Raw genomic sequence first — 15083 nt, 5'->3', positions numbered from 1 at the left:
CCATCCCCGCAGGTGCGTGGGCAGGAGACTCAGAGGCTCTGACCCGGGGTCTCTGCCCGCGTCTCCCTGGGTCCAGCCCGCAGCAAGCTCCAGGGAGGTGGAGGGTGAGTGACAGGCTGGCAAATTGAAGCTGCCAGGTGGATAAACCGCCGCGCCCCCTCCCCCATTTGCCGCTTATCCCCTGACCGAAGCCGGGCTTCTGCTCCCTACAGCCCAGCTTCCCTGCTCCTAGCCCGGTGGGCGGATCGGGGTCGGTTCCGGGAACCCCGGAGACCCAGCCCTTGGCTTGCAGTGCCCCACCCCGCCGCTCTGCTACCTCCCCTCGTCCCCCAGCAGCAGTCTTGTCTTGGCCCTTCCAGCTGCTTCAAAAGCCTCTGATTCCCTCATTGGCGCAGAAGGGAGGGAAGCCAGAGTCTGAGCAAGCCTGTGGACCTGGGAACAAGGGGGTCTGAGTGTGCTTGGGCAGGGGTGGGACTCCCAGGTTTGCTGGGCAGACGCGAGGTGAAGGTAGCCTGAGGAGACTGAGATTACTCCATCCAGCAACTCCCCCATCTCCGCCCTGTGAGGGCCTGAGGGAGGGGGTCTTTTCATTATTCTCTCCTTAACCTCCTGACCCAGGAAGTGCTTCCTCAGGGCTGACCTTCAGGTCTCTCCTGTTTAGCTCTTGTGCAAGGAGGGGTTTGTGGCTTGTAGGTGGCAAAGCCACTCCTGTGGTTCAACCCAAAGAGCCTTCCCAGAGGCGGCAGTTGACCTCAGCAGGAAAGGGGAGTTTGTGTATTTCCGAGAAGAGGGGAAGGAAGCCCTCTCCGGGCTCGCCCCAGTGAGGCCGAATGAGAGGGTGCATGCAATCCTGAGGGCAGGAATCCCTTCCACAGGGCGGGAAACTGAGGCTCAGAGGGGTTAGTCATGGCTAATAACCTACTCGGGCTGCCTGTGAGGCAAGGATTCTTCTAGGTCCCCTCCCAGGGGAGGGTCTCGCTGATTGAGCTTGGCCTTGGGCTCCTTGCCTTATTTTGTGGGCGGGGAGTGATATAGAGAAGGGCCCCTAAAAAGTCTTCTGTCACAGCAGGAACAGTGAAGGTTATACCTACTCAGGGTGCAATTCTAGAAATTCTAGAATTGATGTGAAGGGGGTGTCTGAAGGAGACGAGGGGAGGAGGGGCTCAGGCGGGGTTAGGAGGGGCTCGGTGCTAGAGAAGCCAGGCTGTGGCACTGCGATTGCGGCCCCAGTGCTTCTCAGTGGGTCAGGGCTATGAACAGGGAGCCGCAGAGGCCCGAGAGGGTCCAGGAGCACAAAGGGACAGGAGCAGGCAGGTCAGGTCCTGCCTGACGTTTAGCTGTCCTCTGCTGAGCCTCAGAGAGCCAAGCACCTGTGTGTGTGCACACCAGAGAGCACCTTTGCATCTCTGCACATGTGAACAAGCATTTGGCTCTTTACACCCTCCTACATGTGAGTGTGCGCAGCCCTGTGTGCATGTGAACTCACGTATCGGTGGTCCGCCCTCACCTATGTGTGTGTACATCTCTTCACATGCAGAATGCCTGTAATCGCCTGTTCAAGGGTGCATCTATGCAGACGTGCTCTTCTTTGCACGCTGCAGGGCACAGGGGTGTCCAGGCTCGTGTGTGGTGTTGATATCTGTGCGTGGAGATTCCCTACCTGCTTCAAGTGGGGGAGGCGAGGCCAGTTATAATGAGCTCCCACCTATCGTCTGCTGAGCCCCAGCCATGGCCTGAATTTTGCAGCCTGCTTAAAAATAATTGGGGGCAGTGGGGGGCTTGGATGTCACTCATCATCGGCCGCTGGCTTTGCTGGTGCCACAGCAGGCTGGGCAGGCTGAACAGTTTAGGACAGGCATGATGTGGGGTGAGGAAGACCAGGGTCTGGTTCATTTTTCAGCACTGGGGTGACAGTGGGGACATAGCCTCTCTGGCTTTTGCTGAAAAACTCCAGCCGGGTCTTTGGAGGAGGGTGGGGTGGCTCCTCCCCGGTAAGTGGGACTGACTAGTGTTTGGCTGGGGAGGGGCGAGTGCTTCTTTGTGGCTAGGCCTTGGGCCTGGCTCAGAATTGTAGCATGTGGGGTCTGGGGCAGTGAGGAGCTCTGTGGGTGCTGCACAGGGAGGGGCATTCTGGGGTTCTTATTCCTGCCCCCCCCCCACCTCTGGCCACTATGTAGACTCCTGAACAGCTGAGAGGATATGTGTCCCTGGGGAGCAGCTTTGTCTTGGAAAACTCTAGCCACACCTGTGCATTTTCCCACGTTTGTGATTTAGTTCCCAGAGCTGATAATGGCTGGTCCGTGGGGCCTGAGGCCTGAGGCAGGAAGCGGGCGAAGCAAGAGGCTATTGGTGGATGAGAGAGAAACCCACGCTGGGGCCGCAGGTCCTGGACTCCAGTCCCAGCTCGGCTACTCGGCTACTCGTGTGTGATCTTGAGGAGGTTGCCTCCTCTCTCTGAGCCTCATCTTTTTCCCTCTAATGTGGAACAAGCAGGCCCTAGGGGCCCATCCAGTGCTGTAAGCTATGCTCTGGACATGGAGGAGGAGGCAGTGCAGATCGCTTCGGGGGCAGGGCTGCAAGTGGGGCTGAGCAGGCTGGGGGTAGTGGCTGTGTCCTGGCTGGTGGCCTGACTGCCTGGTATGCCTGTCACCGTTGGGCTGGGGCCCTACTGCCCTCCCACACCTGGAGGACATTCACACCTGCCGGGAGCTCAGTTTAGGGCATCACTTTTGGGGAGGGGGGAAGGTGGAAATCAGTGAACTCTGGTTTCCACTCTTAGGAGCCTGAAGACTCATGGGATGTGTGAGGCGGCTCTGGGGAAACAGCAAGGGTCAGAGGTCATGAATGGATGGTGCAGACTTTCAGGCCAAAGCTGTGGGAACTAAGAGCAGGGAGACGGCCCGGTGGCCTCACCGGGAGTAGCAGGCCCTGAGCCAGGTCTTGGAAGGTAACCCATGGCTGGAGGGGAAGAAGGGTTCGAGAGTGATCACTGCACCCATTTTGCAGGTGCCTCTCCTGGGTGTGTCCCCCAGGAAATCCATCGCGGCAGCACCCCTGACGTGCGTGCTCGCGCTGCCCTCCCTCGCGCATGGCTCGGGTTGTGCGCAGTCCCCGGCACACTGGTGATAACGCCTCCCCTTTCTCTCCCACTCAGTAGAGCAAGTGAGTGAGAATGACATTGTTCCGGGAATAACCTTGAATCGCTCTGATTTATAAAAAAGCAAGTCGTTGTCAAACACTGCTGCTTTGACAATTACTGCTAGGTTACGCGTGGCACGCCCCACAGCTGATCACGACACACTGTGACTGTGAGCGAGGCTCTGGGGAGCCCAGGTGGGCTGGTGGGCTGGTGGCGGGGCTGACTGTCAGGCGGAGATGCTCGTGGTTGATAGGACTGACCAAGGGCCACGGGATAACAGTGAGAATGACGACAAATGTTTGTTTCTGAAGTGTTTGCAAGATTCCAGGTACTCTCCCAGGTGTCTCCGTTGACAGGTAAGGAAACCGAGGCTCCCTTGCCTAAGATCATACAGGTGGTCTTAAGCACGAGGCCCACTCCCTAGAGCTGGCCACAAGAGATACAGAGCCCATGCTGGCTGTGCCTGGGGCCACTGACGCTGTCTCTCTCCACAGGGCAAGGGACATAGGATGACCCCAGCCTGTCCCCTCTTACTATCTGTGATTCTGTCCCTGCGCCTGGCCGCCGCCTTCGACCCCGACCCCAGCGCCTGCTCCGCCCTGGCCTCTGGTGTGCTCTACGGGGCCTTCTCGCTGCAGGACCTCTTTCCCACCATTGCCTCAGGCTGCTCCTGGACTCTGGAGAACCCCGACCCCACCAAGTACTCCCTGTACCTGCGCTTCAACCGCCAGGAGGAGGTGTGCGCCCACTTTGCGCCCCGCCTGCTGCCCCTGGACCACTACCTGGTCAACTTCACCTGCCTGCGGCCTGGCCTGGAGGAGGTGGCAGCCCGCGTGGGGCCGGAGGCGGGGCGGCTGGAGGAGGAGGAGGCAGCAGCAGCCGGGTTAGAGCTGTGCGGTGGCTCGGGCCCTTTCACCTTCCTGCACTTCGACAAGAACTTCGTGCAGCTGTGCCTGTCGGCGGAGCCCTCGGAGGCTCGGCGCCTACTGGCGCCCACGGCCCTGGCCTTCCGCTTCGTCGAGGTCTTGCTCATCAACAACAACAACTCCAGCCAGTTCACCTGTGGCGTGCTCTGCCGCTGGAGTGAGGAGTGTGGCCGTGCTGCCGGCAGGGCCTGTGGCTTTGCCCAGCCGGGCTGCAGCTGCCCTGGTGAGGTGGGGGCCAGCCCTGCCACTACCACACCTCCAGGTCCCCCTGCTGCCCACACCCTGTCCAATGCCCTGGTGCCCGGGGGCCCAGCCCCATCTGCTGAGGCTGATTTGCACTCAGGGAGCAGCAATGACCTGTTTACAACTGAGATGAGATATGGTGAGTCTAAGCCGGGCCTGGGTGGGTTATCTGTGTCCAGGGGCTGATGGTGCCTGCTGGTGCTCATCTGGGCATGTTCTGGGGCCCTCCACCCGTGTCCCTTCTCTCTGTGTCCAGCCTTGTCTAGATGTTGGGGTCACCAAAATGGATTAAGGTCACACCTCCCTCTTGAAGAGTTTGCAGTCTAGGTGGATGAATGGGGCACAGATTAGACAGCACATTGTGATCAACCCAGGGAGGGGACTGCCTAATCAGGTAGTCAGGGAAGGCTTCCTGAAGGAAGTGGAACTCCAGGAGCAAGAATCTGAAGGGCAGGTGGAAGTGAGCCAAGCCAAAGGGGTGGTGAGGGCCTTCTAGGCAGAGCGAGCCGAGTGTGCAGAGGCCCAAACTGGTAGTGGCTGTGGGAGGCCCTGGTACTGCACGTTGACAAGTTTGCCTAGAGGCTGGAGTAGGCAGGGAGCGGGACTGTGTTCCTGCCACATGGGTCACTCAGTTTTGGCAGTGGCCCCAGGGTCAGGGCACAAGGAGGCGCAGAAGAATGTGCCTGGGTGAAGGGGCCTGAGCTCCGAGCCTGCCTTGGAGGGCTGGGCTGGCTCAGCTCCCAGCATCCACTGTCCCCCCGCTCTGGGCCCATGTCTTCTGGGACTGAGGCCGCCAGCTGCTAGAGCTTCCTGCTGACTGGGCAAAAGCTCCCTGAGCCCTTGAGTCCTGCCTGCTCCTGCTCCCACCCCAGCTCCCTCCTGCCAGCCCTCCTCCCTGCTGCTTCGAGGCCCCAAGCTCCTCAGCTGTGTGCCTGCTGAACACCACTGGCCAGGGACTGGTCGGGGGGCCTGGCAGGCAGTGGGGTGGGAGGGAGGCAGATCTGGGATCTGGTTCTCAGCCCTGGTACTAACAGAAGGTCCCCTCCCCTCTGTGGGCCTCAGTTTTCCCATTTGGGGTGACAGGTGCTGGCCGGCTCTTATGAGGATGTCATGCAGGGATGGAAGTCAGAGGGGCATCTGGATGATGACTGAGAGTATTACAAGGAGGCAGAGGGTCTCGGGTGAGGCGTCAGTGATTTGGGGGAGGGGCTTCTCAGCCTCTGTGAGACATCTGGCATCATGCGCAGCCATGACGAGTGCCCAGTGACCTTGCTCTGGCCTCTGTCCTAGGCCAGGTTGGCCTCTCATCAGTTGTCAATGAAGCCGTCCCAGCGACAATGAGGCCACGGGCAGGTTACAGGCCCTGGAGGCTGGCCTGGGATTTAGTGCCTGCAGGAAGAAATTGAATTTCGCCTCTTTGTCGAACATCTGAGGAGAGTGTCAGGCATAATTCAGGAGCTTTATGGCTCTTCCGGCCTGGCTGCCACTGCCTGTCACTCTGCGGGGCTTCCGTCCTGTTCAGCAGAGGGTGGGTTCTTCTGCTGGCTTTCCCCGTAGTCTGTCAGCCCAGCAGTCCGTAGTGGACGGAGCAGGGCTCTGCCCTCCTGGGCAGGCTCCATCTGGGCAGGCTGCCACGCGAAGCACAGAGCCAGAAGCTGCCAGCTGGGCTTGGTTGAAGCCGGAAACAGGTTGGTTGGTAGCTTGGGTGTCTTTGGGGATCAGAGAGAACTGGTTATGGGAAGGGCACCATTGTCCCTATGGTCATCCAGGACTTTGTGCCAGCCTCTGTGACTGAGGATGGGTGAAGTTAGACGGTGAATGTCCCTGGGCAGGAGGCCCGGTATCATTTCTGAGCAGGGAGCCCTGGGGGGAGTTGCAGGGGTGATGTGCCCCTGCACTTCCCAGCTATTCCTGGGCCTGACCTCTGTTCATGCCCCTTGTCCTGCTGGGCACGTTTCCAGGCTGCTCCATGGGTGTGCCTACAGGAGGGTCCTGTGGGCAGCTGCAGGGTGCGATGGGGCATCAGCCATCATAAGTGGGCTCACATTGGGGTTCACAGCTGGGCTGGCACAGCCTCTTCCTCTCTCCTGGTAAGCAAGAGACTCTTCTTCCTCTCTGCCACCTCCTCCCTTTTGCCCAATCTCTTTGGGGCAAGACTTCGTTTGTTCCATGTGGCAGGGATTGTCTGAGGGCCAGTGGCATCGTCAGGGCCCAGGGCGCTCTGTGCCGGGTGGCAGTGCCACCTTTGCCAAGCCCTTGGCCTCGTCTCCACGCTTCTCTTCGCCCTCTCTCCATTGGGCCAGCTGGACACATGTACAGACTGTAGGAGAACTGGCTGGCACACAGAGCTGCCAGATTGAGAACAAGATTGGTAGGGACAGTGGTGAACGGGAAGACCAGGACCTTCCTGGCTCCTTTGCCAGGTACTGAGGCAGGGAGCTGTGCTCACCTCCTCTAGGACACCCCAAGTCGGACCAATGGCAAGGTCAGGTGGGGCGGGGCTGGTGGGCAGTGGAAGAGCGAGCGCTGAGCCTGGGAACTGGTGGGTAGTGGCCAGCAGAGTGGCTGGGCTCGCCTCAGAGCTGAACGCATTTGACAAGAGTGTACAGGCGCCTGTTAATTTCACGCAAACTGCGTTTGATAGATCTCTTGTTATTTTTGGTGAGTTGAGCCATAAATTTGTGCCATCTTGCTGCCGCAATCTGTTAAGTGGGGAAGAGGAAGAAAGGGAAGACGGCAGGCAGGAAGGAGCCCAGTGGAGGCCGGGTACGGAGGCCGGGGCGGGAAGGCGGGTTCTAGAGGTGGTGCCAGCTGCACAGCCCAGCTCCTGGGGGTTGGTGCTGCAGACCTGCAGTTCCTGCCCACTGACCCTCCCGTCCTGAGGGCGCATCAGCCAATGGGGATGGCTGCGCAAAGTGACACTTGGGAGGAAGCATCTTTCACTCTTGCAGTCCCTCTTCCTCCTCTGCCATGCTCCTTGCTGCCCCCCTGGGGACCTGTCCCACCCTCGGCTGGTTGCTGCTAGCCCATCCTACCATCTGGGTTCTATTCCTGAGTCATGGCCATCAGGTGAGCCTGGGGTCCCGTGAGTGTTGGGCCTGGGAGGCAAGAGCTGGTTCAAATCCCCATTCTGCCATTGCTGCTGTGTGACTTGGACAAGATGCTGCCCATCGGGACCTCAGGGCCCCCGTTTCTCTACGCGTCACTTCCCTGATACAGCCCGAAGTGACTCCTCATTGCGGCCCAAACTCCTCAGCCTGGCATTCTAGTCCCACGTGCTTTCTAGCCCTCCCTCTAATTCTCCCCTACCCCTTTTCAGCCAGGGCTCCTCACTGGCCCCTGAACTTGCTTTCTAGCCTCCCTGCCTTTTCTTGGGCTGTTTCCCTCACCTGGAATGCCCTTTGTCCTTGGTTATCCAGAACTTCTGCATCCTTCTAAGCCAGCTCAAGCCCTGTCTCCTCCAGGAAGCTGCCTCTCACCTGTCCAGCCTGGTCCTAGATTGCCCTTTCTCCTCTTAGCACGCAGGCCCTGCCTTTGGCCAGCCTGGTCCGGTGGCAGGGAGTGGGGCTTTACCTGCTTGTGTAGGTAGGGCTCAGACACCAGGGAGGCGGGGCCTCTCTCTGGGTGGGGTGGAGGAAGACCTAGCATGCGCAGCGTGTTTCCTGGGAGATCCATCCTTCCAGCCCAGAGCTGTCTGCTGGAGCTCCATGCTCTCTCATGGGACAGAGAGTGGACCACAGGCTCCCCCAGACGTCTCGGCAGGCGCTGCGCCCAGCTCATCCATCACACGCACCTTCGTGTCTCTATTGGAGTGGAGTTTGTGCTAGGCCTCGGGCCACCTCAGAGTGAGTGGGATCCGAGGTGGACCAGGCGCCCCCTCTGCCCTTTGGTGGGGGAGAGTGGCCACTAGTGTACAGTGGTCAAGGCCACGGGCTGAAGTCGCCCAGCCCCAGCTTCAGTGCCCGACCCCACCACTGATGAACTGTGTGACCGTGGGTAAGTCTCTTTGCCCCCATTTCTTACCCACAGAATGGGGATGGGAGAGCTATTCACAGAATAATAGTGAGGACTAAGCAAGAGAAAGTGGGTAAGTGCTTAGCACAGTGCCTGGCGCATGGTTAATCTGTAATGAATAGTTGCCTGCCATCATAGTTTAGTGTAACAGGCGTGACGCAGTGCAGGCCTCACTGTCCAGGGAGGAGGGCGAGTCGGGGGGGTCAGACCGAAGAGGGGAGAAGGCAACCTAGGGAAGCTGAATCTGAGTTGGGTTTTGAGGGGTGAATAGGAATTCGCTAGCCTCTGAAATTTTCCCTCAAATTGACTTTGCTTTTTAAATTCGTTTTACTGAAAAGAAATTCAGTATCATAAATGGAACACCTGTAACACTTATCTGAAACAGAAGATAACCAAGAAAACAACCACAGTGAAAACAAAGCGATATTAGCAAATTCTAGCGCCTGTTCTCCAGTTCGTTAGAGAAACCAGCATGTGCCCAGGGAGGTGTTAACGTCTGGGAGGCCCAGGGACTTCATCTTTCATGCATTTGGAAGGATGAAAAGTTAGGTGCCGTGTAATTCATCATCCAAACTGGGACTTTTATGAGGTTATAAAGGGAGTAGGGGGTACTGTTAATTACACCAGGGCGACAGTGCAGCCTGGACTATCCCAGGCAGATTGGCAAGTCGTCACCCTAATTAAAAGAGACTTGGAAAGGGGATAAGTTTCCCCATCCGTGATCCGCGGTTGTTTAATGGTGCCTCTGTGAGCCACCCCCAGTCATCATCGCCTTTTGCATGCTTCGGGAAACCCCGTAGGAGAAAGGGCTTCCGAGGTGGAGGGAGCAGCCTGCGCAAGGGTGGAGAGGTGGGGACGAGCCAGGTACAGGGAGGTACACAGAATGGCACTACTGGGTGGCGGTACCCCCCAGGGGAGGGAGATGGGGTCAGAGCTCTGACTGGCATTCGAAAACACTGGGACCTTACCTTACCCGTGTGGCCACGGGCTTTAAGTAGAGCAGCAAGAAGATGGATGTTGTGAGGGAGATGGGGGAGACAGGGTGAGTCAGACTTGGTCCCTGCTCTCGAGGAGCTCTGGCTTTGTGGGGGTGGCGACAGGGACCCAGCCAGCTTCAGTGGGAGGCTGGGCAGACAGGCCAGCAGCTTGGGGAGGAAGTCACGGAGGGGCACTGGCATCCTGGCTGGGTTTCGGGTCTCACAGCGACACACTGTTGTACTGAACTGCAGAGGTGGGGCCCGGAAGTTCCAAGCAGAGGCGACCTCCCTCTGTCCCTGCACCCCTGGGACTCTGGTGCACTATGGGGAACAAGAGGCATTGCTGGGGCCGGGGAGCCACGTGCCAAGGGGATCAGTTGGTGCCTAGGGCTCTGGGGCCAGCCTCAGGGAGGAAGCAGAGAGGCTGGGGACTGTTTTGTAAGTCGCACGGCTCACTCTGTGAAAGTGATGATTATCATGATTATTTTTAACAAGTTCCCCACAAAAGGGGCCGAGGGGGTTGGACTGTGTGGAGTTTGGGGGGAGACGGGGTCTGCAGTCTTGCTCAAATGGCAGAGCCTGTGCCCCCTCTGCCTGCCAGTGCCAGGGGTGAGACAAGAATGGCCCCTGTGTGGTCGGGTGGAGGAGCTCTCAGGGATATCTGGCCCATGTTTGCTGAATGCCTCTCTTGTGTGTCTGGCTGCCCTGAGCTAGGCCCTCTGTGCAAGAGGGGAGAGGCAGATTGAGACCCTCCCTCAGGGCCCATGAGAGTTGCAGCAGGAGGCAGCCTGGAGTCTAAGCCACAGGAGAAGGGACCAGCTTACCCAAACCCCTATGCGGTCAGCCTAGGAAGGCTTCCTGGAAGGGGTGACATTTGACATGTAGAAGATGTTGGCATATTGATGTGGAAGAAGGGAATTCCAAGGGGAAGGAAACACCATTAGCAGATGCAGGTACGGGGCGGGGGGAACATTTGTATATTCAAGGGAAAACAAGAGGGGGTGGCCTCTCCTTGGCATCGGGAGGTTCTCATGCTCCAGGCGGTCCACGTCTCTTGCTTTCATTAATTCTCTCAATGAACCTGTGGTGGGAAGCATCATCTTTACTTTCAGTTGAAGATCTTTAAGTTCAGAGAGGCGAGACAGCTTGCCCAAGGGCACACAGCGAGACTGTGGCAGAGTCGGGAATCGGGCTCCTGAATCTGTGTTCTTCCCACTCTTTCCATGGTCCCCCGTGTGCTTGGCTGCCTGGTGGGGAGGGGAGGGGAGGGGAGGACTGGGAGGCCAGTGGGGGCTGGAGCACGCCAGGCTCAGAGGTCGACTCGGTGGTGGTAGCCGTGGGGAGCCACTGAAGGCTCCTCAGCAGGGAGTGTGTCTGGGGCCAGACTCCTAGACAGTCACTTCGGAGGCCACAGAGGACAAGCAGGCTCACCTCAGGGGTGGGGGTAGGTGTGCAAAGGAACAGCTGGAAAGTGGTGTGAAAACAGGGTAATAGAGGCACATCTGAGGGGCTTTGGTGGGGCAAGGGAGTGGCTCGGGGGCCCATGGGAATGAGGGATGGCATCTCTGAGGGGGTCCGAGTCGAGCTGCGCTTTGTCAGAGCCAGTGCAGTTCAGTGGAGTGAGCCCGGCCTCCAGAGCCAGACAGGCCTGGGTTCGAATCCCCGTCAGCCTCTCTCCAGTGTGCGGGAGCCTTGTTCCTTACTAGCAGATAGGGGAACGTGTCCTAATGAGGATGAAGCGACGTGATGTAGGGTGCGTGGTGACTGGCACGTAGCAGTGGTGCAGCAAATGTCACCTTGTTAGAAACAAAACAGAACCATTCAGGGGTCGCCCCGGGGAGCCTGTCCTGGGCAGCAGGTCTCTGTGCTCACGTCAGGCAGCCAGGTGGGAAAACGATAGATTGCAGGCCCGCGAGCTTCAGAGTCCCTGGTCCAGCAAGGCCTTGAGCTCACTGGGCGGGACACTGGGGAGTTCTAGGGGCGCTCACACCCCTCCCTGGACCCCTCCTTATCCTCTTGGCTCAGCTGCCTCCCAGGTGCCCCCTATTCTGCACCCTGGGTGACTGGGACCTGTGCATGGTAGATGATGAATAAACGTTTGTTTATTCCGACACCTTTGACCTCTGTCCCCTTCCGCCTTCAGGGAGAGCTGGCTTGTATGTGTGGGGAAGTAAATTGCCTGCCGCCCCTCCGAGGGAGGGCGACAGGGGTGGAGGGGAGTGCAGTCAATGCGGGCCCCAGCCATGTGGCCTTGGACTTGTTCCTTCCCCTGTCTGGCCCGGCCCAGGAGGCTAGGGGGGGGACTCAAGTTGCACCTAGGGCATGTTCCGATTTTCAGTTAGGGTGGATTCCAGCAGCCACCAACATCACCTCTGGTTATGTCGTGGGGCTGGCCTGCGGCAGCTGGCAAGCAGTGGGTAAAGGACTGGAGTAGCATGAATTCACGACAAGCAGGTCAGCCTGGCCGGTCACATGTTCCTGCTTGGCGGTTTTCCTGGATGCCAGGCTGGTGGGGAGCTTGTTACGAACACAACGATGGTCAAGACACCAAAACAAGAGCTGGATAAGGGGACTCTCGGCTGGGTTTGCAATAGGTCGAAGGCATCTCCAGAATGTTTATTCATAAATGGGTGGAGGGCTGCTGGGCAGAGCTGATACTGAAGATTATAAATGACTGTTTCCAGTGACCTGTCCCCCGCCCTGAGGTGGGGGTGGGGAGAGGAAATGGGGAGGAGTCTGTTTGCTGATACTGCCCTGGGCCGGATTCTGTGGGGTTCTGTGTGGACGGTCACTGCAGTCGGGGAGGTGGCTCACAGGCAGCCTTTCTTCAAAGGCTCATGGGTGGGGGGAAGTTTGGACCATCAGAAGGTGGAATTATCTGTGATGAGAGAACACAGAGAAGAGGGGGCAGCCAGTTCCACCTGGGGAGTGGGGATAAGGAAGACTTCTCAGACGAGAGGTCATTTGAGGTGGGTTTTGAGGGTTGAATAGGAGTTTTTCAGGCAAAGAGGGTAGGGAACAAGCAGGTAGAAGTTTGAGAGGAGATGATGATCCTACTTTGGACCTGCTGAGTTTGAGGGTCCCCCATCGGGAGACCTGTTCAGGAGGCAGGAGACTAGACAGGAGTCGGGGCGCGGGGGCTCTGGGGATAATGACTCGGCACAGCCACGCAGAGGGGTTCATTAAGCCTGGAGAAGGATGCGGGGTGTGCAGTGGGAGTGCTCGAAGCAACAGGAAGATAGACCAGTAGGGAGACCGGGACGGAGGAGCCAGGGAGGCAGGAAGTCAGGGAAGGGAGTGTTTCAAGGTAGGGAGAGGCACCAGGGTCCAGTGCGCCGAGGGCTCAAGTGGGATGAGGCCGCCACAGTGTCCGCAGGGCACTGCAGCCAGGAGGGCGGTGAGGACTTTGTCAAGAACGGTTTCTGTGCAAAGATGTGGTCAGAGGCTAGACTGCAGTGGATTACCAGGCGAGGTGACATTTGAGCAAGGACATGAGTGGCAGGTGAGAAACTGGAGTGCCAGCTGTGAACCACTCATGGATGGCCAAGGGAAGCCAGAGGGCAGTAGCAGGAGGGAGAAGGAGGGTCATTGAAGGGTTCCCCTGGAATGGAGGCGGCCCGGACACGTTCGTGGGCTTCAATGAGGAGAAAATGCTGATGGGATGGCGATGAGAGAGTGGGTAATGGATGGAGCCCCCTGAGAAGGCAGGAGGGGTGGGGTGCAGGCCCAGGCTGAGGGGCCTTCATGAGGGGTGGGATAAGACTGGGGGGAGGCTCCTGTGTCATGGCTTCTGCTTTCTCTGTAACAGAGCTGGTTGCTGAGGGGGCAGGTGGAGATGGGCTGGAGGAGAGAGGTCAAGGTCTGGTGCAGCTGGCAAGCTGGGGCATGAGGGAGCCGAGAGGGGCTGCTGAGCTGCCTGGACGCCCAGCGGATGTGCAGCCCTGAATCTGTCGTGGTGCCAGTTGGCACAGCTGTGGATTTCCTCGGCAGCCTGGGGGTGGTCGTGGAGAAGGTGGCTTGTCACGGGCTCTGGGGCAGGCAGAAGGGTGGCCCGTGAGGGTGCAGAAGGGGTGGAGGTTGGGAGGGGAGGGGAGATGGCCACCTTGAGCCAGACAGTTCCTGCTCCTGAACATCTGCCACAGGCCAAGCAGCGCGCTAGGGGCTTTGAGGCCCACTGTCAGGGAGTGTTCGAGTGTTGTTTCAGGGGTAAACATAGCGGCAGAGAGGCAGCGACATTTGCCCAAGGTCACACAGCTGGTCAGTGTCCACGCCCCAGCTGGGACCCAGGGTTGCCTGACTCCAGAGATGTCCCAGAGGCCCAGGTTTCGGAGGCAGTGGAGAAGTGCTGGGGATGATGTAGAGCGGGCCTTAAGGCTGGTGGCTGAAGTGGCAGGAGGGGCCGCAGCACGGAGACCAGAGCTGGGCTGAGTGGCAGCTGGAGGCCCCCTGCACAGCAGGTTCCCTCAGAGCTTTTTCTCTGATTCAGAGCCTGGGCCTCGCAGCAGGGGCGGGGAAGAGTGTAGCCCTCTTGGGTTCTTTCAAACACAGAGTGCCTGTTATGTGCCGATGTGGCTTTTAGAAATAGGAGAGGGCCTGGGGGTTGGGGAGAGGAGTACCTTCCAGTCTGGGCATAGCATGGGCTGAGCCCGGTCCCCAAATGCTGTTCCAGTCCCACCTGCCCAGAAGCCTCTATGTGGGCTGGGTCTCTCCCCTCTGCATTCTTGTCCGCCCCCATTCCTACTACCCAGCCTGTGGGGGTCGGGCCTGGATGAGTTCATATCTGAACAGCAGCAGGGCCTGGCTTTGGAGAATGGGAGCTCCCAGCCCCTCCTCCAGCACTGGTGGTGCTTCCAAGGCCTGGACCAGACACATAAATCAGGGGAGCCCAGGGCCCTGTGAGGCTGGGCCTGAGGCAGCGTCAGCCTCCTGGAGGACTGCCACTCTCCTGGGCAAAGGGGCAGTGGGAAGAAGGGTCTGCTGGGTGTAGACCCTCTAAGCCCTTGGGTCTCAGAGGAACAGCCTTCTGACCTGTGCCTGCAGGTCACAGTCTGGTGCTGCTTGGGGAGCCAGTTCTAGGCCCAAGACCCAGCCCCTGGCTTGGCATGAATCATGTCCTAGAGGCAGGCTGGGCGGGGCCGGGGGCGGGGTGTCACAGCTGCCCAGCCTGGGTGTTTGTCAGCCCTAGGAATGAGCCCTCTGAAGGGAGAGAACTGGACGAGCTGTGTGGTCTCAGCCAAGTCACTTTCCCTCGCTAGTCCCCTTCACATAGAGGTGGGGTCCCTGCTTCCCAGGGGAGGATTAAAGGGGATAGTGTGGACAGCACTTGGCACAGAAGTCTGCCACAGCTCACGAATGTCCGTGGCCACTCCTCCCCAATCTGAACACCTGAGGCAAGAGGAGGAGAAGATAGCTGCAAGGCTCTGGGCCAGTCCTGTGTGGCCTTCTGTGCCTCAGTTTCCTTCTCTGTGAAATGGTGGTGGGGCAGGGGGCAGGACTCGATGCGCTCTCGGCATCGTCTGCAGTTGGTTCTAGACCCTCAGGCTGAGGTCCAGCAGGGCCGCCTCCTCTGCGCCACTCCGGCAGGACAGAGCTGGCCTTGGCTAAGCGCCTGCTGCCACCTCCGTGTTCCAGGTGAGGAGCCGGAAGAGGAACCAAAGGTGAAAACCCAGTGGCCAAGGTCTGCAGATGAGCCTGGGGTATACCTGGCACAGACAGGTAACTCGGGCCCGCCTCCCTCCTCTGTGGCGGGAGCCCGACTGTGTGGCGTCTGGTGGCATGTGTGCT

General features: G+C 58.9%; 1 protein-coding gene across 10 annotated transcripts in view; it reads left to right on the top strand.

Annotated features, from left to right (window-relative positions):
• Window positions 1–15083, top strand: part of ADGRB2 (adhesion G protein-coupled receptor B2) — a 35928-nt gene that overhangs the window by 3409 nt on the left and 17436 nt on the right. For 9 of the 10 annotated variants that reach the window (XM_045859809.1, XM_045859808.1, XM_045859807.1 and 6 more), the window contains exons 2-3: window positions 3634–4447; window positions 14931–15014. In XM_045859809.1, the coding sequence (XP_045715765.1) occupies window positions 3649–4447; window positions 14931–15014 (883 nt within the window). In that variant the 5' untranslated portion in view covers window positions 3634–3648. Of the gene's footprint in view, window positions 1–3633; window positions 4448–14930; window positions 15015–15083 lie in introns of those variants that run through there. The other variant, XM_045859810.1, reaches the window with a different exon arrangement.

This window comes from Phyllostomus hastatus, unplaced genomic scaffold (assembly GCF_019186645.2).
Source record: "Phyllostomus hastatus isolate PE091 unplaced genomic scaffold, TTU_PhHast_1.1 phas_scaffold_182, whole genome shotgun sequence".
Classification (NCBI taxonomy): Eukaryota; Metazoa; Chordata; class Mammalia; order Chiroptera; family Phyllostomidae; genus Phyllostomus; species Phyllostomus hastatus.
The sequence above is the reverse complement of the archived record's forward strand: the minus strand, read 5'-3'. Positions and strand labels throughout refer to the sequence as shown.